The sequence below is a fragment of the Lolium rigidum genome, chromosome 7 (genome assembly GCF_022539505.1).
Source record: "Lolium rigidum isolate FL_2022 chromosome 7, APGP_CSIRO_Lrig_0.1, whole genome shotgun sequence".
NCBI lineage: Eukaryota > Viridiplantae > Streptophyta > Magnoliopsida > Poales > Poaceae > Lolium > Lolium rigidum.
The window spans coordinates 112,049,247-112,073,499 of record NC_061514.1 but is presented as its reverse complement, the minus strand read 5'-3'; the positions used below and the strand labels follow the sequence as shown (position 1 = coordinate 112,073,499).

Genomic DNA, 24,253 nt, shown 5'->3' with positions numbered 1-24,253 from the left:
CGCACCGATGTTTATCACAAGGGCGTGCCCCCGACCTATACCTCGGTCGGAAGGTGTGGATGATGCCTCGCTTAGTTTCCTGCAGGGCACACACGTAAACGTTAAATACGAGCCTCGATCGGCTCTCGGGTTATCCCGTGAATCGGCTCAAGGAGCCGATCCACCCATGATTCGGACGAGGTGTCCGAATATATGGTGGTCCCGCTTGATCAAGGTAAAGCTAATGAGATCTACGACGATTTAGGGTTTTCACCGCATAATCGGATCATCCTACTCGGGTTCGGGCCTCGCGCTCGCGCACGGTGACCGTAAGCCGATCCTAGACAGGGCCTAAAAACCAACACGAGGTTGATCCCTGGAACATCCGTTCTAGGACTAGCAAACGCCACCCTACACGCCGCTGGATCCTCCGCCCCCTTGTAAGGCCTAACTATTGCAGATATTAAACTAATCCTTGTAGAACAAGGAGCAATCGTAACGGATCAGATCTACTAAACTATGATCAAGCGGGGTGCCGTCGCTACACCTAAGATAGGTGTAAGGGCGGCTAGACATGCAAGGGTTGCACTACGAAAGCATGTAATATGAAGAACAATGCTAACCCTAACATGTCTAAGATAACTACGTTGCTCGCCATCAAAAAGGCTTCGAGTACGAGCAACGCATGAACAACGTAGGCAGGCTTGTGCTGCCTAGATCGCAAGATGCGATCTAGGCAGCATGATGCTTACCGGTAGAAACCCTCGAGACGAAGGAGTTGGCGATGCGCCGAGATTTGTTTGTGGTTGAACGTTGGTTGTTGTTTATTCCATAAACCCTAGGTACATATTTATAGTCCAGCGGACTTTCTAATGTGGGCGTGCACTAAACCGTGCACGAGTAAGATTCTAACTTCTAAACTAAGATGCGATCTAATATGTTACAGATACACGGGCAATTAAGCCCAATTTGGTATAAAACGCCGATTCACGTATTCCTTCTATATATATTCTTCACGTCCATCTTGATCGCGGCCCACCTCTGACTTGGTCAAATTCTGGTGATAACAATTTCTCTCACAAAAGAGCTATAAATTTTTGTGAAGCCCATTTAAACTTGACTCAGTTAGATATATTCTCGAGTTACATCTACACAATTAGGACTAGACCTCACCTTTCTTTCTTTCTCTTTCCTTCCACCCCTTAAGAGTCTCCTCCCTAGCACATCTTCCCCTTCCCCTCCGTCGGCCTCACCGGCCAAAGTGGGATGCGAGAGGTGGTCGAGCTGCCTATGTGTATAGTAGTAGGGACATGGTTGCGTTTTGCTTTGCATCCATGGATATGAACAATTGGAGGGATGTGGCTGCACCAAATTTAAGCTTGAAAACATGAAATGCATCTTTGTGGGATAAACTTTATAGGTGTTATCGACATCCATTCACTTTTGCGGTCTGGGACAAAATCAAGATTGTTCTAGGCTCTGGGCACTCAGCCACAACAACCAGCCATGATGTCTCACATCACAAATCTTTGGTGGGAGGACACTCTGCAACTACAAATCGACATCTGAATGTTTGGAAGGAGAGAAACCAACGCATCTTCACGGGAGGTCGGCAAACTTATACGGGAGTGGACCACCTTATGCTCGTACTTATCCGTCATAGATTATCGAGTAGAAACCTTGGGAGTCGCATGCCGGAACAAAAGGTTCCCATGTCACCCCTCTTCCACGATGTGCTTCCCCGCCCATCGCCGCCGCCCATTTCCCTGCCTTGAGTTCGTCGAGTCGAGCCTCGAACGTGGCGACCACTTCTCGCATCTGCCCCACATGCAAGGTGTTCGGCCTTTTGCTTTGGTAGGCGGCAATTTCATAGTTCTTTCCTCTCTCGCTGTCGCTTGTTTGATTGATGATCTTTTATGTTGAATTGTAGACACAAACATCGAGTACGAGTTGATGATCCAGCAACTGATGGAGGAGGAGGATGCCGCTGCCGCTGATATTGAGGAGCACTTGTCGATCCTAACTATTCTTGGACAAATGCAAACCGCCGAGCATAAGAGGCTGGCCCACGACGTGGCTGTTCCAAGTTTGGGATAAGGAAATCTAAGCCCTAGTAGAGGACGAAGGGCCATACCTCTATACCGACTACTTTGCCGACGATGCAAACTATAACGCAAAGGATTTTTGGAGACACTATAAAAATGATCGATATTTGTCAAAACAATGCCCTAGATCAGATGAAGTCTCACTTTGTTTGACGCCATTAGAGCAATAATATCCAGCGGGCATAGTGCTTGAGAAAATGTACCAACGAGGCACTCATGAAGCACTTGCATTGTACATTTGTACATGGCTCCCGGTAGCTCTACCATGTAAGATTGTTGCACTAGCCAATTCAATCAAGCGGTCGATCTAATGGAGGAAGGCTAGGCTATTATATTTAACACCTCTCCTCATGTCTAGGTCGGTGGCCCCTTTTTTTAGATCTCGCACGGGCTTTAGACGTGTATCCTTGGATTTCTTTTAGAGAGACCACAAATATTTATTTTAAATATTGCGTTGGCTAAAATTTAAACTCAGGACTTCGTAGCTATGATATCATGTAAAATTACATATGCTTTAGCCAGTTCAACCAAAAGACCGACATAATGAAGGAGGGGCTAGAATTATATTCGACAGAGGAATTACACAGTAAAGGCAGTAACGGTGTCCTGGGCCGAACATAAGCTGAAGCGCAATAAATACTAAGGCCCATATGACGAGACACGACCAAAACCCACCTGTCACCGGCCCCCCGCACCACGAAATACTGGTCGTCGTCTCGGACAGACACAACTCGCCCGCCGCACACCATAGACCACACCATCTCCTTCCTCCCCTCTCTCTCCGACCCCGAAACCAAACCACGGGACCTTACCTTAAAATCCGACCCTTAATCCCAGATCCAACGGCCCAGATCCCTCCTCCCGCATCGACCCGTCCACCCCCTTCCCCTCTTCCCGCCCTCCCCCCATGTCGCCGGCGGCCGCCTCCGGCGAGGCGCCGCCGCCGCCGCGCCCGGCGCGCGAGCTCTACACCATCCCGGCCTCCTCAAGTAAGCAACCCCCCTCCCCTCCCCTCGTCTCCTCCTCACCCTCCTAGGGTTACTTAGGGACCGCCGCCTCACCAATTGCGCGCCCTCTGACCTGCCCCGCCCCGCCCCGCAGGTTGGTTCCGCTGGGACGACATCCACGACGCGGAGCGGCGGGCGCTGCCGGACTTCTTCGGCGGCGCGGGCGGCAGCGGCGTGGGCACGGCGTCGCGGAACCCGCGGATCTACCGCGAGTACCGCGACTACATCATCGCCAAGTACCGGGAGGACCCGGCGCGCCGCCTCACCTTCACCGAGGTGCGCAGGGCGCTCGTCGGCGACGCCTCGCTCCTCCGCAAGCTCTTCGGCTTCCTCGACTCCCACGGCCTCATCAACTTCTCCGCCACCTCCCCCCGCCCCGCCGCGCCGCGGCCCGGGGTCGGGGCCGACGCCGTCTTAGAGGCGCCCCTGGGGTTGCAGGTCACGCCGCGCCCGCCGCCCTCCTTCCTGGAGGAGAGGCTCGGTGGAGGAGGAGGGAGCGGGGAGGGCGTGTTCCGCTTGCCGCAGCTCACCTCCTACAGCGACGTGTTCGGGGAGTGGGCGCCTGGGAAGGGCCCTATATGTGGCTTCTGCGGCGACGAGTGCCAGGATGGGAAGGTGGAGACGTTGAAGGTACTACGGAAATTTCATATTTTCTAACTTTTAGTTGATGAATTGAGTGGTCTATATCTCCACATGCATAGTTTGGTCACGCTAAACCCGATTGTTCGACACGTTGATTGCCAACTTGTTGTCATACCAAAGCTTTATCAGTCCTTTTGTTAGTAGCCGCAGCTCCGATCGAAGGTCTAAAACCACGTGGTTAAAGGGGGTGTGTTGTTTAGGTAGAAGTGAGGCACCTGCGGAGCTTGCGCGCCTCGAACGCTGTTGGGTGAGCTCATAGGCGTACGCTCTAGCCAACCGAGCACTGCTCGGTTCTCACTCCAACGGAAGGTCTCTCATTCATAACATCCCACTAAAACACACTGGCCCTCTATACACCGCTTCAATAGTAGACCGAGACACCATCAGCTGCTTCTTGCTCGTCTGAAGATACAAAGTTCCCTCCCACAAGGACATCCTTGACATTGATCTCCTAAGGCAATTGCCCGAATCAGCATCGCAATTGCCATCAACATCCATATTATCATTTTTCTTGAACCGTAGGCCCCAACCGTGACACCCCGTTGAATGCCTCAGTAGTCGACGAGACGCTTACGGATTTCCTCTCTCCGGATTGTGCGGGGAAGGTCAGAAAATGATTCCAAGGGAATTAACAACCTTCCATGGCCAGCCAAGGTGAGTATTTATACTCCACCTCTCAAACTAGCCGTTGGAAGGCTTAATCAGTGAAGATGCCAACTGTCCGGTTCAACCGACGGTGAACCACCTGCCCAGCCGGCTTCAAACCCAGCGGGCAGAAACTAGCTATTGAAGACCAAATCGGTGCAATCGACAACAGCATATTGGTTTAACCAATTTGGAGGCACGCTACACGGAAGGCGTTTTAATGCTGCCTGCAGAGCGGTGCAACCAGGTTTTCTCAGTGGTGCAACTACAGTGGTTGAACCGACACTGAGGTCTGAGGTAGTGGTAACGGCACAACGGGTAAATATGCTGACCTCAATAGAGACCGAACAGGGTGTTTGGTTAGGCTTAATTTTGGTTTTTAGCTTTCGGTTTATAAGCCACAGAAGCACCTAAATAGGTGCTTTTGATTTTGGTTTTTGGCTTATAACATCATGTAACAATATCCAGTCAAAAGCCAAAAGCCGCCAGAAAATTCCAGCCAAACAGCCCCAATAGATGAGGCACAGCGGTTCAGTTGTCCACCCCCCTCGCCGAAACCCTCTACTCCCTTTGTCTACAGGATAAAAATGCCTTCGTTGATTAACTTAAGTAATTTTTGACACTCTCTAATCCAATGTCATTTGCCATCAATTCTATCTTCTGATTCCACTCTACGTGAGGAACAATTGCATTGCCCCGACTTTGCAGTGAGAATGCAAACCAATTTCTCGAGCCCCTTCTCAAGTCCTTGATTCCCCCCACCCTAACGATTGTCCGATTCAACTGACGGTGAACCACCTGTACAACCGGCTTCAAACCCAACAAGCAGAAAACTAGCAATTGAAGACCAAATTCGTGCAATCGACAACAGCATGTTGGTTCAACCAATTTGTAGGTATGCTACACAGTAGGCGTATTAATCCCGCCCTCAGAGTGGTGCAACTGGATTTTCTCAGTGGTGCAACTACAATGGTTAAACCGACACTGAGGTCTGACCGTCTGAGGTACTGGTACACCAAGTAAATATGCTGATCTCAACAGAGACCGAACTCGACAGATGAGGCACAGCAGTTCAGTTGTCCTCCCCCTTGACGAAATCCTCTACCCCCTTTGTCTACAAGATAAACAATGCTTCCCTCGACTAAATTAAGAATTTTTGACACTCTCTACTCTGATGTCATTTGGCATCAATTTATCTTCTGAATCCACTCGACGTGAGGAACAATTGCATTGCCTGAATTTGCAGTGAGATCCCTCCTCCCACCCACACACACCCTTCAATGCAGCAGGCACACACAGCTGTACTGAAGCTTTTGATTCTTGAGTCTCCGCACGTCAGGGGCGAATCTAGGATGAAATTGTTGGCGGTGCCAAGCTTAAAAACTTCCCTATTGGGCTTTGCATTTAGCAATGATTAGTACAATCATTATTAGCTATAAGAACTTCTATATTTTTGGAGGGGTTGCGATGGCACCCCCGCTGGATATGCCACTGCCGTTCACCTCATGCTGCTGCCACCGGCCACCACCCAGCCACCACTAAGCCTCACCTGTAGGCTGCAGCTCGCTATCTGCTCCGTTGAAATCAACATAGCCACAGAGCTGCTGCCGGCAACACCGGGTTTGGGATGTGATTGTAGATCTGATACCATGAAAATTTGTGTGGGGGAATTTTCTGATTGCTTCTCTGTGCTGTACATACATGGGCCACTGGGCAGAACCAGCTACACGCAAACACATATATTACAGCCCAATTACTACACTGTTCAATACCTTTTCTAGCCCAGTGTCCTGCACTGCTGATTTAAGCTCTTCCGGAACCAACTGCAGCATAGCAGTGTTTTTCACTGGATACTTGCTGTCAAATGTTATTTATGGAATACATCCAAGTGCTGTATTTCTTTTTGTTAACAGAGGGTTGTGCTTAAATTGTCAGCTACAATTTGATTTAGTTGTGTATTTTATTATGCAGATAAACATCAAGCTATGCCGAAAAGAAAGGAAACTATGTGATCTAACGCTTCTGCATTTTCTTTTCAGGATGGTTTTAAAGTATGTTCGAAGTGTTGCAAAACCAATAGTGATAGTAAGGAGGAATCAAATAAATTCTCTGATGTTAAACAGGAGAACTCTGACAACCATGCTTCTAGTGCATGGACAGATGCAGAGACACTACTCCTTTTAGAAGGTGTCCTAAAACATGGAGATGACTGGGATCTCATTGCCCAGCATGTCCGCACAAAGAATAAATCGGAATGCATTGCTAGGCTTATTCAGTTGCCTTTTGGTGAACATATGCTGGGTACCATAAATGGTAAACCTGATAGTAGGTTCCAGGCGAACCAAACAACTGATGGCAAAACGAACCACTGCATTGTGAAGGAGGCTTCAAGTCAGTCAACCAAAGTGGTTGATGGCATGCAGATTGATGGAGAGGAAGATGGTGCTGATAAATTAGTTGAAGAACATCCTTCGAAGCGTCGACGCTTATGTTCTTCAATAGATGCCACTGGTTCATTAATGGAGCAGGTAATTAGGAAATGGAACATATATAACTAATTTGTTTGCTTAAAGATTTTAGCAGATCACTGATATTTGGTAATACTACCTCAGTTAGCACTGCTGACTACAGCAGTGAGCCCAGATGTTGTTGCAGCAGCAGCTGCTGCATCAATTAAAGCATTGGGGGATGAAAACCCCCAAGCAAAGAAAGCTTTTCATCTCAGCGAGAAAGAATACCAAGGCAAATCATTCCCTTCTAACCGTGTCCAAGAGAGGTAAACATGTGCTGCGACTTGTTATTCTATTCAGCGTTGCTTCAGTCTTCTTTTCAGTTGTGGGGTGCTAATCAAGCATTCCGCTATGGCATTTTTTTACAGTAATTGCAATGTTGGCGATCAGGAAGTGGAAATGCATGGAAAAACTGTTTCTGGTAGGCCAGTTTTTCTTCTCACATTTTTTGAGCTACTGTAGATATTTGATTCCTGGATACTAATCATAGGGGAGTTCTTTCTATATCTGTTGACAAATGTTGATCTTATCCGATTTATTTCTGATGCATGTTAGGATTAGATTTGTGTAGACCACCCCTAGCAAGTATAGTATTGTAGTCAGCACATATGGCCTGAAGTTTACCAACTTATTAATTTTGAGTTATTGTAAAATGTCTTATTAATTTTGAGTTATTGTAAAATGTCACACACAATGAAGGCTATGAAAGGGCTGGGTGGTGCTTTCACAGTTCCACTGACTTGATGGTGCTTCTGTGACATGCAAAAGAATACACCCCTGGCATTTTTTTATGGAATGAAATCGGCGAGCATGAATTTAGTCATGCCAACTGTTTCATCGCGCCTTTGAGAGGTCTCTTGTTTACATCACCTGGCACTCCCCTGTACCACCTGTATCGACTGATGCAACATTTAGGTTGGATTGGTTCACTAGATGAGGTTGTCCCCTAGTTTTCTTTGTTTGGTGAACTATCTGAAAACTGTAGACACACGGAGTAATAATGTTTGTATGTTTGCTTGTTTATCATTAGTAGTTTGCCAGATTGGTGAACTGCAGGTTCTGGTTGGGATTTGCGAGCTGAGATATTTCCATAAAATAAACGAATGGAGCTTGCAGCCTCATGGCCTGTACTAGTGTCATGTTTATCCATGACTGCGCTACTCATCTCAAACTAATGCCCATCATTCATGCCAGATAAGAAAATGGAAAAGAAGTTCATTTCTACAGCATATCAAGTAAGGGCAGCTGTTGGAACAGCTGTTGGTGTAGCTGCTGCCCGTGCTAAGATGCTTGCGGACCAGGAAGAGCGAGAGATGGAGCTTTTAATGGCGTCCATAATTGAAACTCAGGTGAATTGTTGTTTTCCTCTTTTGCTGCTTAAATTTTCATTGAGTTTATCATGGGTTTCTAGTTCTAGGTGAAAGTTAGATGTGCGCTACATGGTAAATACTGTGACCAAATTACTCAAGTTTGACAAGACTTGTATTTGCTTAATCGCTGATGGTAGTTTGGTATCTATCTTATGTTTGTCAGCTAAGAAAGATCCAGTACAAGATCAAACACTTTGAGGAGCTAGAACTGATCATGGATCAGGAGTACACCACAATACAGGAAATAAAGGAATCCCTCATCAAGGATTGGCTAAAGGTCCTCAAGCGAGCATTTGAGACTGGAGCGCCTATCCAGAGGGATGAAGTGCTCACAAAGCTGTTCCTTAGCAAGTCTGCTCCATAGCCAATCTGACTTGGAGTACTGTTCCTCCTCCGATCCGCCCCGCCCTCTGACTGTAGCCCCTGTAGGTAAAGCAGCATTCTGCGTGCAGGGGAGGGCGGGTCTGTAAAGGATTGTTGTGCTTGGGGCTGCCACAACCCCCTTATACCGCCAGCGTGTAATTGCACAAGGCAGCAGCTTCGTTGTACCACCATCCTGCTAGGTTAGATAGCAAGAGTTGCTGATAGTCGGTCCGCTGTAACTGTTGACGTTTACTTGACTTCATTCTTTGGGATGCACAGAGATGTTTCGTCAGTTTCGGGGTGTCCGTATTGTCGACCCCGTCGTGTAACTTGTGTTGTTTGGTTGCAGAAATAGTTGCTGTACCTGTAAGTTTGCAATGCGAGCTTGAAGTAGACAATCAGTTTTGCGCTTTGGCTATTGTGTGATACCGTGAAGCTTGTTATAGCTACTTCAGGCGATCTTGACCCACATAGGCCAAGCCTGACACAAGCTAATCTTGTGACGAGTTGTTGTTAAGCAGGCTTGGTTCTGACGGCAATTTTGAGTTCGAAATATGAAGGAGAAAAAGAAAGGTCCATACACTTTGAAAGTTCATTGGCTACCGAGCATACTATTGTTGCGCGCTTTGATTGCCGTCACAGTAGCATGAAGTTAACTGGAAGAAGTGGCCATATCAACTTTTCTTGTAGATGTTTGCTCGAAAGCCAAAGTTTGTTATAGCCACTTCAGGCTAGCCTGACAGAGGTAGTCCAGCCTGACACAATTTTGTGATGAAATTTTCTTAGGCAGGCTTGGTTTGCGATGCCAATTTTGCACGCCAGGATTTCGAAATTCGAAGGGGACAAACAAAAGGTTCGTCAGCTACGTGAACAAAATTCAGAGATGGCCTTTTAGACCGTCCAAATTTCGAATGGACGAAACAATAGAAGGCTAGAAGCGTGCCAAAATGCGTTCCTGAAGCCAAAAACTGGACCCTCCCAACAGGCAAAACCCTGGCTTCGCGGACCACCTCTCTCTCTTCTCCTCTCCGGCCTCCAGGCTCGCGGTTCGCGGACGACCTAATGGGGAAAAAGACCAAGGCCGCCGCCGCCGCCGCTTCCGACTCGGGGGCGTCGAGCCCCCAGGGCTCCGTCGAGGGCGGCGGGGAGAAGGAGGGCAGCTTCCTGCTGGGGCAGCCGACCTGGAAGGACGCCGGCGGCGGGCGGTGGCGGTGCGCCGAGACGGGGCACGAGCTGCCGGAGCGGGAGAAGGACGCGTACGCGCGGTCCCGCGCCTGCCGCCTCGCGCTCATCGACCACGGCGTCGCGCACAAGAAGCCGCCGCTCAACGCCTTCAAGCCCCACCCCGAGCACAAGTGCGTACTGCTCCTCTGCTCTCTAACATTCTTGCCCCACGCGTGTCCGTCCATCATAGATTGTCCCTTATTTCGCCTAGAATTATGGATTCGCTCATTTGCTTGCGCCCTGGTAAGTTTTGATTGGCTATTATGTGTTAGTTAGCGTTAAGAAATGGATTCTAGGGTTCTAACTGCTACATAAATGTTCCGCGAAACAAGCATACATGTGCTTGTGATTGGGCTCTGCTCTAGCCGTTGCCTTTGTACGGTCTGGCTCTGTCGAATTGAGTTTGGTTTCGTGCTGTAGGTCGAAGCTCGTATGCAACATTACTGGGGACACCATAAACAAGTCGGAGGAGCACATCTGGAAGCATGTAAATGGCAAGAGGTTTCTGAATAAACTAGGTAAGTTTTGTGCAGTGCTATCTGTAGTCCCAAGTGTGCTATCTGGAGGCACGTTGTATGCCGTTGCCACGAAATTGAATTATGCTGTTTTTCATGTTTTTCCGTACTGGTTGAGGAACCACGATGAATTTTCCCTAACTATTTACATATACCTGTCTGTTTTTCATGGTGCATTCTTGTATACCCACGTGATCTATGATTGTGGATTAGCTGGTGTTTTTCCCAAAACAATTTCCTATGGATTAATTGTGGATGGTTATATGAGTAGAATTATGTTATTTACCTTGCTCTGGAATCGCAGTGTGCACTTCGTTTCATACGAATTCTCTTTGTTCTGGAAATAGTTGGGAAGATACCTGCTTATTTAAATTCTTTCATTTTTCTTGTTATTGAAACTTTCATCTCCAGTGTAACCATTGCTTTTAAGCCCTACATCTAACGCGACTATTCCTACTGTAACAGAAAAACTTGAAGAAAAGTTGACATCAGGTGAGACAGCTGAAGTACAAGGTGAACAATCAAACGAAGTTGCAAAGAAATCCAAGTCCAGCAAGAAGAAGGACAAGAAGAAAGCTGCTGTTGTCAACCCTTCTTTGCCACGAGAACCTGAACCAGAAATGGATGATTCAGATGATCCCGAATTTTGGGAGCCTCCTGTTGGATGTCGTTGGGACGATGATGATGGGAAAGACAGATGGGAATCCTCTCCGGGGAAGGATGATGTTGCAGAGGATGAAGGTGCATCTGGTAAGTGTTGGCTTTTATATCATGTTTAACTGCTTTGATTGTGCAAAGCTGAAATGCTTATAACTATACTTTACAGCACATTTGGTAGATGTTGTTGCTCCATCACAATCAAATAATATCCGGTTCAAACCATTGCTCTTATATCTTCTCTTTAGGTACTATATTAGAGATTTATCATTTCATCTGTAGTGAGTAACGCATTTTGCAGAATTGCTTGGAGAAACATAATTTGTCTACTCGGTAGTATGTAAGCTTGTAGCCAATGTAGTGTTCAAGTACATGCAACAGCTAGAGTATGTGCAAGGATGGAAGTTGGGCGGGTTGGGCTGACCCATCCACTCATCCTAGTTTTTCATTCAGTGCTAATACAAGGGCAATATGCACTAAGTGAACTACCAATTAAGTGGGCAGTAACTAACAATTCATGGTTCTAGAAAAATAACAATATAGAGAAATAGGCCGTTGGATTGGCCGATTTGCATTCCTTTCATTTCTGATTTAATAGTTCATTTTCTTTCACACTCATTTTTCTTGTCTAACAGGAAGTTGTTCTTGATGGCAGCATCTACACCTCTTTTTTTAAATGTTTTTGTCAAATATATATATCCAAAAGAAGCTGAAGTATTACTATTAAAATTTATACTGTATTTGCCATTTTATTTGACCAATCTTTCTCTTCCCTGCTTGAGATTTTTTGCTCTGTTATCACATGATCCTCTTTGAAGCTCCTTTGTTTAATTTATAATGGGCACACAAAGAAGCACTTTCCTTAAGTTATGTACTATGCAAGATCTCATAGTTACATTGGGATCTGCTCAACACCATTTAGTGGCATTCCTAATGGACTTTTTATTAATTAAATAAAATAGTTTTTATGCACAAAAAATCCAGCAATAAATATTGTGTCTGATCTGAAAAATGAATGTGATAGATGATGAGGATGATGATGATATGGCCGAGAAAGATGATGAAGTGTCGGAGGAACTGACTTCAAGGTATTCTCGAACATTTCTTCCAATCGAATAATGCATGGCACATTCAGAAGGTGTAATATTTCCTTCCATTTTGTAGCAGGACAAAGCGATTGTCAGTAGAAGCTGTTGGACCTAGTAGTTTTGCTACAAGGAAGAAAAAGGCCCGAAAGGACGAGTAAAAGTTTGGTTCCTGAGTCAAATATTATGTTAGTTATGTTAGAACTTGTTTCCCCTTTCTTCACCTGAAGAGACAAACTCCATCGTTTATTTGTTCTTCATGGGAGACTTGAGGTTGGCTAATCGATTGCCGATTTTGTATTATTTAACCTGTATTTCGTTAGTTTTTTCTGAATGCCAATCATACTGCTGGCTTGCCATACTTGTAATGACCATGTTTTGTTGCCTACACTTTGTGACTGTCCGTAACCATGCAACTATGACGTGAGATGGATATGAATTATTCATATTGACATATTGCATCTCCACCTTCTAATATTGTCTCCACGTTTAGTTGTTCTGTATGTACTAGGTAAACATGCGTGAACGTGCACTCTGGGTATACCTGGGCATCTGTTGGGCAGTTCCTCCGTCTGGGCCGAAAAAAGCCAGCACACAAAATCTAGGCCCAAGCCTGGTCTGGCCTGGTAAAAAAGCTTGGAAGCCCATCGGACTGCTACCGTATTTCATCTTTTTGGGCTACCTAGGCCTTGCCTGACCATCGGGCCAACTTTTTAGGCCTAGGCCTAGGAATTTCGGAAAGGGTTGCCCATGGCCAGGTATAACTGTGGGTCCCCGATTCCCAAATCTATACCTAATAATAAATGAAAAATACCTAATAATAAAGGAAAACGTGCACTGTTGGTCCCTGATTCCCAAATCTATACCTAATAATAAAGAAAAACGTGCAATGGATGGGGCTTCTCCTAGCTGGAATCCAGAACTTGTCACCAACCGGAACATTGCCGGCGTAGAGGACGTGCCTGATGGCACCGGAGTCGTCCATGCCCGCGAAGGTGGATCCCACCTGGACTCACGCTCTAGGCGCCTCTTGCCCCACGGTGGGTGTCAACTAGAGGGCACCTCACGACGTGGAGATAGAGGTGGGTGAAATGCGGGGAGCTACCGGGGCGGTGAGAGAAGAGTTAGCCAGATTTAGATCGCACAATGATGGCTAGATCCTACGTGCTGCTATAATTCAATATAAGGGAAACACGTGCGCGATTACAATGAGAGTTGGTTGTGCCTCGAGGGCTCCCGGGATCCAGCTTATATAGGTACCAAGGATCTAGGGTTTACATGGAGGTGCCCTACCCGGACACTACAAGGTTTATGCTAACGTGGACTACCTCTTACAGTGGACTCCACGTATCTGCCTAACCTTGTCCCACATGGATCTGAATATCTTCTCTTGAGCTGGACTCTCCATCTTGATCAATCAGCAACTGAACCATCCGGTTAGGTTATAAACCCAACCACCATGTGTGGATCACCCGGGCTTGCAGTATTAGACTTAAGTCATAAGTTTACCCATTTAGCATATCCTAATAAGACTGGTTCCTCCCAGCTTCATTTTAGGAATTTCAAACGCGTTGTGGGCACGGTCTGGTGCCACATCAGCGACATACAGGCTCAATCGTAGTGAGGACAATATATGGACATACATAGAAAGATTGAGGATGGTATTGATGCATTTTCAGAGTTTGAGAAATGTTTTAGACATAGCTAGTGAGTTTAAGGACTATGGACACATTTCACTCACAATCTTTGCCATCTTTAGCCGTTGGTCGTCTCCGCCAGTCGCCTTCTAGTTGTCGTTGAGGAGTGGCTCAATATACGGTTTGAAGGCATGGAACGGTGGAGTAGATCGATTTAGGAATTTCGAAGGTAGGAGACGACAATGTGGTCCCAATCTAGTGCCATCTCATCAAAATACGATGGCCGGCCGTTGTGGGAACCATATGTAGACGTGCAAAGCAAGATTGAGGACCGTTTTCGTACATTTTAAGAGTTTCGAGAATATTTTAGACATAGCTAGCAACTTCATGAAATATGGATGCATTTCACTCTCATTCTTAGGTCGCCACGTGGCATCAACGTGTAGCCTCAAACTATGCGTACGGGCTGCAGGTTCTACACCGAGTTAGAGTAAAATAAGTTTGATGCTGATGTTTTTGCACCATGAATTGCGCTTAGTATTCCAATACGTATCGTAGTATCTTATGATTTTACGATACTACTATGGTTAATTGATACATATCATCATGATATCTTAATCTAGTGGTATCTTAGTCACAACCTAATACATATCATACTATCCCGATATAAAAGGGATACGATCCCACACCCATGCTAAAAAATATGGACACGACAGTATGTCAAGCTGATTTGTTTGATTTGTGACTTGTGATTTGTTTGATGTAATGAATATCGAATCACTCGTACTAGAACAGACAAGGTTACCATTCCCACGACCAGACATCCAACTAAAAACGTTAGTTAGGACCAGTGAAAACCTACACTTGGTGAAGGCAAAGACTCTAGGTTGGGGAGTAGGAGGGGGGGGGGGGGAGAAGTTGCCAGCTTTGGGCATACTAGCTCGCTGCGGAAGCCCTCTGTACACATTTTTTTCCGCCTTGCCGCCCAGAATTATATAGAATCAATTTATCACACATTGAGTTAACCCGGAGCAAGAATGTCGCACCGTTAGGGAAGTGAAAAAATAGAACACCAGAACCGGTGACTGAACCGCTGCACCACTTAATTCTTCTCGTGAGACCGTTAGGTCACCTATTTTGAGCCTCGTTTGAGCAAGATGCGTTCGGTTTGAGCCTTTCTTCGAGAGAGGGATGGGTCTTTGGCACCAGAAGTGGTTCAAAGAAAGGGTGGCCATTCACCATGAAGGCTAAAAGCAATAAATTATGTTTGTCTCCTTTGCCCTTCGTAACGCTAGTCTAGTCTCTATTGCGTCTCGATCTATACGAAAGGGCAGTGTTTTTTTATTTCGGTTTCATTGCAATAGAAACAATCTCATTAGTCCTTTACAAATTCGCATCCCCACCAACCGACGACGAAACCCTCAACAACAGGCAGTGTCGTTCCTTGCTGTTGCAGCCACCGCTCGTTTGCACGCGTGTGAACCACCAGATCATAAAGGAAAGATGCCTCTTGAGGCAACATCCTAGGTTCTATTATACCCGTTTCAACACTAGAGCATGCAGCCGGAACAATCTCAATACTCCGGCGTGAACATGAACAATTCAATCACAATATCCTTTTGGTAAAAAGGGAAACCCATCTCCTCTGTGTTCTGGCAGAACAAACTTTTTGTGGGTCTCAGAATGATAAGCCTTGCACTAATGTGATTAGCTATTTGATTTCTACATCGAGGGAATAAGGTCTTTATTTAGGAGATAAATTAGAGACAAATAGAAGTGAGAACAATAACTTAAGCAATGTTTAGATGGAGGAAGCAGTGTACTTGGTATCCAGAGTTTTTTGATAAAAGGCCCCTTCGTTACGAGCTTGACACAGGGTTCTATCTCGTATGGTGGCCTATTCTTTACCTCTCGTTTCAGGGTTGGATGAAACGTCCGGATGGTGAATGTGGGAAATGGTTTCCATAATATGGCTAAATGACGTAACCCACTCAAGATCCTGCTCGTAAAGGTCAAAGGTAGTAAATAACACATAATAACATCAAAAAATAATCTTTACATTTTCAACACTGGGTTGACACTCTTCTTATAAGCAAAACCGGTCACATATCTTTGAACCAAATTGGATTTCTTGTCTGAAAGTGAGGGAGATGAGTGGGGAAGGAAGCTGGGAACAAGAAATCAGAAGTAAAACATTTCATGGAAGAAGCATACCAGACGCAACCCGATCATTGTATACATAACATAGTGGAATTTTTTTGAATTCTATCTGCCAAACATTTCCCATTTCCAATTCAAAAACCACAAGCATTCACTCACCGGGTTTTGTTAAGTTTTTTTTGCACTTTCTGCCTCACTTGAAGTAAAATTTGCATCGAACAAAAAGAAGCGGGGCATGATTATATACTGGTTATATGTTTTTTCCTCACAAGCTTAGTGCTAAAGCCAAGACATGACATAATAGCTTCTTAAGTAATGTCATTGTACCCGCTTTCATCATGCCTAACTCAAAAATCATTTATCCTTTTTTCTTCCGCCAGACCCTCAACATTCTTTCTTCAGGTCCCGCTAACCTAGTGATGTAGAATATTTGCTCCTTTCAGGGTGACTAGCTACATTCATTGGTTTGATTTTACTCCCTTTCCCTTCCCAACGTCATATATTTCTTCGACAACAAGGAAAGATCACTTTCTACCTAGAACCTGGCTTTCCCATTCACAAGGACTCAATTCGATTCCCAATCCAAAAAAGACTAGCTTCTTTTCGAAAGCAATTGGACAATCAATGCATAATGTTGGGGTACATGATGATTTAATTAGTGCTCGTTTTAAGCCGCATTGGCTTAGGAATAGGGGCATTAGGCAACAATAACAGAGATAGCATCCAGGAAACTTCACTCCAATCTTTATCCATTATCAACAAGAGCAGCTCTATCTGTCGGCCCTTGATGAGATTCCATTGTAGGCTTGAATTATCCATGGGAAGACTGAATTTGTGCTTTCAGCCGAAAAAGGGCGTTCAGACGGGTTGCTTATTCAATCAAAAGGTTAAGAATACGAGAGTGAAAAATGAAATGGAGATCTTGGCTTCCATCGTAAGACATAACAAAATACTACTAGCCAAATCCCTAGAGGCACTCTTGATCCTTCCACAAGCGAACTTCTCTCAGTGTCCGAGTCCCATTCATAGCGATCTGGTCAAACCAATCCATACCAGCATCCAAATATAGAAAGTAAAAAAACTATTAGATCCACCTTCATTTCCTGATCTGCGAAGCCATGTGAAGCACAAAATGTGAAGATAAAGGAATTGGTATTCCTTGGCTCGCCACTTATGAAACAAAACTAAAATATTTCTCAGAAGGTTTTACAAGTCACGTTGTTATGTTTTCTCCGTCGTTCTGTTTCGAGCATTTTCTGTTGAAAAAGTAAAACAGTATATTTCAAACCCTCGATTAGAGGGAAATATGTGTATAACCAGATGGAAAGTAAATCAGACTGATCCAGTATTTGTGAAGTTTGCTCTGGAAGGTCTATGACTATGTTGGACAGAGAGGACTTAATTGGATGCCTCCAGTTTTAGGAGAGTCCTAACTAGTCGGGTGTAAAGATGTGATTTTCTTTACTCAAGACAATCCGAGCACTACGGTGAGATGTTTGTGATCGAGCCAATCTCACAATTTTGATTCGAGGAACTGGGGAGCGCATGTATGCACAAGTGGTGGTGAAATGAGAGTTAGAGTTGCTGCCGCGGTTTACCGGAGCTTCCATTCAAAGCAAAACAAATAGAATAGGAGGCGTGGACCACAAATCGCAAGCAAAGACAATTGCGAGTCTTTTCAGCCGATTCTCCGAAACTTTAAGAGAAAGGGCGGCTCTCGTAATTTATAGGAATGAATGGTAGCCATCATGATAATTTATGTTTCTATATATATGGGGTCCCTGCCACATTTCCAGAGATCAATTAATGTTCCGAAATTGAAAAGTAAAAGTTATTTTATAGTCTCAGGGCTAACACAATATTTAAACAATGCAACTTCAATTCTATCCATGTATTTATACCATTTTTTTTTGTTTTCTGGGTTCGTAATTAGTTATGATTGTATCATGTATTGGTCGAGTTAGCTCATTTGTATATTACTTTATCCGATCCATAGTAATTGACTCAACTTTATTTAGATATAGATGTATTTAAATTTATTTCAGATATATTACTAATACATATTTTTTTAATAAAAATAAAAGTATAGTAATACTATGATAAGATTGTATGATAAAATAGAAAGCGATACTATCTAGTATCTAGATACTGACAACCTTGTTGTTGACTGAATCTAATTGAATTTGTTAAATCCACTTTATTGAATTTTTTCTGAGTGATTCATAATAGTGAGCCAAGGCGAACAGCACAAGTGCAGGAAAGAAAGCTCAAAAAAAAAAAAAAAACTCGAGTACTAGTTGCATTTCCGCGTGGCTGACACGTGGTCACCACTCTCTGTTGCCGTTTCTAGAAGCATTTTTGAATTGAGGTGGTGGTAGCTGTTCTCTTCTCCAACGGTCCCAAATCCCAATCCACCATTCTCACAGAGCTCGCTCGCCTGCACCAAATCTCTTCCCCCCTCGCCCTCCTCCCCCTGTACCCTGTTCGCCTGCGTCCAGAATGCCACCTCTCCTCGCAAGCCACACTGCCAAAGGCGACCGGTGCGCCACCGCCGGCCTGAGCGATGGCCCGCCTCTACTCAACCGCAGAGAAAGAGATCCCTTCTGCTCTGTGGCGTTCGGCCATGCCCCGCATCTACTCAATCGCAGGGATCCCGTCTGCTCTCTGGCGCTCTTCCTCAGGCACCCGTCCGCCTGCACGCTCCGCCGTCCGATGGCCCTTTGGCTGCTGTTCCAACGAGTCCGCTCGCGCGCGACAAGGAGCGTGAGCGGGGAACTTGCCGTCGCAGACTGCACCGGCGCGGCATCCCTTTGGCTCTACCGGGGCGCCCCTGACCATGCTCGCGTCCCCGCCTCATAAGGTTCGCGGCTGACACGGCCGGAAGCTACCTCCCCCCCCCTGCAACATTCTTACATCAAACGCCACCCTTCCCCCGGCTTGGCGCAGCCGCGCATGCCCCAGATACCTCGTATATCTCCTTCCCTGCGATTGCAGTTAGCTCCTATAAATATTTCACCACCGCCTCCCCGCCCCTCCTCCACACCCCTACGCCATCCATCCCAAGAACCACAACACCCAGCACAAACTAGACTTCCCCACACTTAGTTATTCTGCGCCTCCAATCCGGGACCGGAACTCCTGCCGAGGGTCCGCTGCAAGAAAAGCCTGAGCACCCAAGACCCTGCAGAAGGATCCTGCCAAGACTGCTTCGCAAGATCAGCTTCTCCAGCAGAAAGAATCTGCAGAGAGATCCTGCAAAGACTCGGTAGCTAGATCAGCTTCCCGAGCAGCAAGAACCTGCAGAGATTCTGCAAAGACTCGGAAGCAAGATCAGCTTCCCGAGCAGCAAGAACCTGCAGAGATTCTGCAAAGACTCGGTAGAAAGATCAGCTTCCCGAGCAGCAAGAACCTGCAGAGATTCTGCAAAGACTCGGAAGCAAGATCAGCTTCCCGAGCAGCAAGAACCTGCAGGAACCAGGAGCGACCATGGTCATGCTGAGACTACGTAGCAAGAGCAGCAACACCCGCAAGAACTTCCAGGAGCCAGGGCGGATCATGCTTATGCCGAGACTACGTAACAAGAACCGTGTCTGCACCGGTTTCCGCGCCCGCAAGTCAAACATCAAGATTGCCCCTCGCGATCAGATTCATAGCCCTGATGCAGCGGTATCGGCTTCAAGAACGGCCGATGTGCCTCAAGAACAGAAGAAAATTGGATCTCACACCTGTCCGCCCGTGGACAAGAGCAAACATCAAGAGCATGTGCTTCTGTCAATTGTTGAGGGTGCGCCAGTAGAGCTTATACCAAAAGAAAGATTCTTCAGTCTCAAGTCACTTCCAAATTGGCTCTATAACAAAGAACTGCAATCTTTCAAGTCCTATTTCCAGGTCAGTAATCTTACAATATCTGTCAAGTGCCAAGTGTATGTGATATCTACTTTCGATCATGAGGTGAAGTGACCATTAGTGTGCCAATATTTTGCTGCAGCTTAATTCAGTCTTAAAATATTCCCTTAGATGTTGTATTTGTATATCGTGCATGGTATCAAAGCACAGTGTCTTATGTATGTGCGACCGCTTTACATGTTGATGTATGTTCAAGTTCGGTCTTGCGATTTTGAGCCCCAGCTTTTGATGTGCAATTGGTGCAGTAGTCTTGATCAACAGACTGCTTACTGTCTTAAGAACTATGCATAGGAGATAGAAATTCCACACGAAAGATGAATTGTTATCAAAATCATTTTTGAATTTTGAATTGTTATCTGTTTCAACGTTTGAAACAAACATAATTCTAAGTAACCTTGTTAATGTCAGCATGATACACTACATGAATGGGCCAAAGGTGCTGACGGCCTGGGGATGAGTTTTACTGGGCAGTTTATCCTTGATTAATTTGCAAAGGAACTTCTAGTAATGTGAATGTAGTGCTGTCAATCTGTCGTTCTCGCCTGGTAGGATCAATGATACTAACAGTTGAAATGTATTATAATGCGGTGTCAGATTGCTTGGCACAACTTAGTAACACCGTTTCGGTTGCTATATTGTTGATTTGCAGGCAGAACCTATATATACCCCTCATATGCAACTAGCTAACTGTTTTTAAAATTCAGTTCCCCTTTCTGTATCAATACTATGGTTTTGGTTGCAATATTGTTGATTTGCAGTCAGAAGCTATATATACCCCTTATTTGCAACTAGCTAACTGTTTGTAAAATTCATTTTCCCTTTCTGTAATAATACTATGTTTTTGCCATATTAGATGCCTTATAAATGGTGATTTTGGTTTAGCGTCTAGCTGCTGTTTCTTAGCTTGTGTGCCAGTATACTGTTATGTATGATGTTAACACTGCTTGTAGGGATCTGTATTCCTCCTTCATTCAAAAGAAAAAACTGCCAAATAAGGCAGGAATACGTGATAACATAGAATCGTTGCATTTGGGACTTTCTTAGATGTTCTACATGTACTCATTAGTTTGTGTTACTGATAGGTTTATAAATGGGGTAAAAGTAAATATCTAAATCCTTCAGTGCGTCTGGTTTGTTTAATTTTAAGGAATGTCTTTTTATTTCAATGTGCAGAATCCTGCAACCCCATCGAATGAGCTAAGTTGGATGCAAGAAGCTGGTGTGGAGACAGAAAGCTATTCCAAAACTAATCGGAAGAAAGCGAGGGCTCAGAGAACGGCCCGCAGTTTCCTACTTATTAATCTAGGGATACCAAAGATCTTGAAGCAACTCTTGAACTCAAGCCATGTCCTTGGGAATGAATGGAGTGCAATTAACGTTCTTGCAGATTCAGCAAAACTGGTTGCTCGCAGAAAGTATGCTTTGGCAACTGACAATGAAACAATCGCAGTTCTGCTCATCCGGTTACTGACTGGGCTTAATGGACACACAAAGCTGAAGCTCTTAGATTTACTTGCCACCCTTGCTAAAGTCTACGAGAGCAAAGTGCTAATCGCCAAGTTAGGAGGCTTTCGTATCCTGACAGAAGCTATGCTTCTGGGAGACACTAATTTGGACATAAAAAGGAAGACAATTCAGCTACTGAGCTCGCTATGCGAGGCTAAGGAAAACATCGGATGCTTCTTGAAGGATGCAGTAGCAGAAGCTGTGCTACAAGAGTTGGGAAGACATGGCGCTCAACTCATTGAGGAGTTCAGCGTGCTGGCATCAGCTGTAAGGTCACCGATCATTCTAGGACGATTCATAAACTCGATTCATATCCTGCAAGAGGGACCTTGTGGCATGGTTACTGAGTACTATTTTCATTATATTTCTGTTGGTGGTTACTGAATAGCTCCACTGATATCAACTAAATTGTTTGCTTGAAATTTGTGGCTTTGCTTGAGAGTTTGCAAGGCTAGCATACTTATATAAAATCACTTCAACCATACATAGTAGGTGATTTTGCGAACCTAGCCGAGAATATTTGACTTATAAGAAGCAGAGCCTTTAGGCTTCAGAAAGACATTCGTCTTACATGTTCTACAGTTATGCTCATCATCTTGTTTCATTCCTAAACATTCTACTGTATACTACTTGAGATCATTCTATAGAGTTATTGCAAGACTGTATTTTCAGTACTGCAGAAAGTGGCAATCAACAACGAATCGAGGATCTTTAAAATCCGAGTGTTAACACAGCTATAATATTCTTTGTACTTTCCGGGAATGGTTTATGCGCTTTTTGCTCAATTCCTTATATAACCTATGAGTCTATGTCTCAACATGTAGCTGATTGGTAGCGACCTGCACGTGCGCTACACATGTAAGAATATAGGAAGGTAATAGATTAGGAGAGAATCGATTTGATTACCCAGAAGCAAGGTCCTTTAATTTGTGGCAATCTATTATCTTAGCAAGTATAGGTGTGTTGCATTAGAGGTAGTAGGTTAACTTTTTCTGTGAATTTTGATGGTATTTTTGCCGAGCACTGGATTAAGTTGTCCTTTTTATATATAGAAAAAAGCACTATGAAAGTTTCTGTGAATACTTTCAGAAGTCTTTGCATGTCAGTATTCACTCAGCTTATTATAAAAGTCTCTGTAAAGCTTGCTGTAATGATCCTTGCAGCTGGCGTCACACACAGAGATTCAGATCATCAATTTAGATACAACTTGGATACAATCAGAAGAGAATTCAAGAGAGAATAGCATAGGGGAAGGGAAAGTAGCAACTGCTACGGTTCAGTTCATCATCGATGACCCTAGACTCCCTCGACTCCGCATTACATAGGGACATCTCCCAGTACCCTGGACACACCCAGGTTCAGGCCAGGCTTGGTCCAGTTGGCTTCGGAGTTGACTTTGTCCTCTTGGTTGACCTGGGCTGGGCCCAGTACATGGCATAGACCAGGTACATGACATACCCCCCGCTTGAAAGTCGGCTTTCCCCCAAGCCGATGGAAAATTACCGCCAGGGGGTCCCATGGAAGAGACCAGTCCGCTTCCTGATGATATATAGCCCAATGCAAAAATTGATTCACACCTAAGTCATCTTGTTCATAGCTAGCTTCAGAACACCCACTGAATTGCAAACTTGAGCCACCAAAAAACTGTTCTCGCTAGCAAAGTTTTACATTCTAGCAAGCAATTCCACTGGAGGAGCGTATAATCATGCATTTAGATGCATACATCGGCCATACTCCAAGTCAGAGCACCAATCAAGAAGGTACCGATTTCGCCAGAAGCAAAATGGGACAATTGGTATGACATGTGAAGCACTAGGTTGCCTAGGTGGAAAGACCATGCAATTTGCCACTCCAAGTTCACCGTTGCAACTTTGGTGGGGGTAAATAACTGAACTGGTGAGCAAGATGTGCTTGTTTGTAAAGCCAAATACAGGCCACCCAAAGTATGGAGACCATGCAATTATCCATGGGATGTCCGCAGAAGTATAAGATATAGCAAAGCAGCGCAAGAGCATTTGTAGTTGGTGGACTTCACCTTGATTGCACATTATCAACATAGACAAGACATCTTCACAATTAACTGTTGTAGGATTAAGACCCATGCTGCAGCACAATCCCCTGAGATGTGCATGGGAGTAGGCTTCCGGAAATATTGGAGTTTAGTTTGAGAGAACTCTGAATTGCCACAGATGATTGCTTCTTTTCACATGACAACGAAGCAGCAGCTGCAATTGAACCAGACCACATAGAGAGTATCTCCAAATTCCAAGATTGACACTAAGCGAATTCCAAGACACGTAACAATTACCAGGTAGCGGCAATACATGAGAATTTGTACACCAGGACTCCACGGTGCATGCAAATTCTTGTCAATAAGGATATCCAATGCTTGCAAGGATGGTGGTCAACTGGACCATCAAGATAATTGAGAACATATTGTGAACATTCAGAGTGAATGCATCCATAAGTTGCTGGTGACAGATCTTAGCATCAGGAGCATGCATAATCAACAGACCCACATTCCAATAGAGACCCATATCATTCAGATTATAGTCATTAGCATCTAGAAGTACACGAGAGTTTGCATTTGACTCCATAATTTCAGCACGCTCTGTAATGCTAGGATCCAATATCATGAAAAACCGAACAGCACAACTGATAACTCTTCAGTACAGTAACAAGGGCAACAGATGTAGTAGCTAGAGCAGCCAAATATGTCACATATTGCTTGCAATAAGTATTCTTCCTGGTGTATGAAGTATCCTGTAGTGTTTTTCTGCAACCCACTGAGTGCAATGACAAAGAATATCAGCTCGTAGCTTCCAGCAAAACTGAAAGGCAGACTTCCAATTAGATGCACTTGTTGGCTGCGCCAGTAACAGGATTTTTTCTCATAAAACCAAATTTCCCGGGACACATCTGCTGGAGCTGACCAGAAAGGT

At 44.9% G+C, this 24,253-nt stretch overlaps 2 protein-coding genes across 3 annotated transcripts; both read left to right on the top strand.

The window, feature by feature from the left end:
- Window positions 1-2,991: 2,991 nt before the first annotated feature.
- Window positions 2,992-8,999, top strand: LOC124671850 (SWI/SNF complex subunit SWI3A homolog). Its single transcript, XM_047208171.1, has 7 exons — window positions 2,992-3,073; window positions 3,186-3,721; window positions 6,418-6,906; window positions 6,991-7,154; window positions 7,257-7,309; window positions 8,083-8,237; window positions 8,422-8,999. Exons 1-7 carry the CDS (start codon window positions 2,992-2,994, stop codon window positions 8,620-8,622), a joined length of 1,680 nt encoding a protein of 559 aa, XP_047064127.1. The 3' UTR covers window positions 8,623-8,999.
- Window positions 9,000-9,683: 684 nt separating this feature from the next.
- LOC124675576 (surfeit locus protein 2-like) lies at window positions 9,684-12,480 on the top strand. Of its 2 annotated transcripts, none has more exons than XM_047211653.1 (5): window positions 9,684-9,976; window positions 10,266-10,363; window positions 10,826-11,110; window positions 12,042-12,105; window positions 12,185-12,480. In XM_047211653.1, the coding sequence occupies exons 1-5, from the start codon at window positions 9,684-9,686 to the stop codon at window positions 12,261-12,263; spliced, it is 819 nt and encodes a 272-aa protein (XP_047067609.1). In that variant the 3' UTR covers window positions 12,264-12,480. The 2 variants fall into 2 exon arrangements, with proteins under 2 accessions (XP_047067609.1, XP_047067608.1); XM_047211652.1 differs by having other exon boundaries at window positions 12,182-12,480.
- The last annotated feature ends 11,773 nt before the right edge of the window (window positions 12,481-24,253 follow it).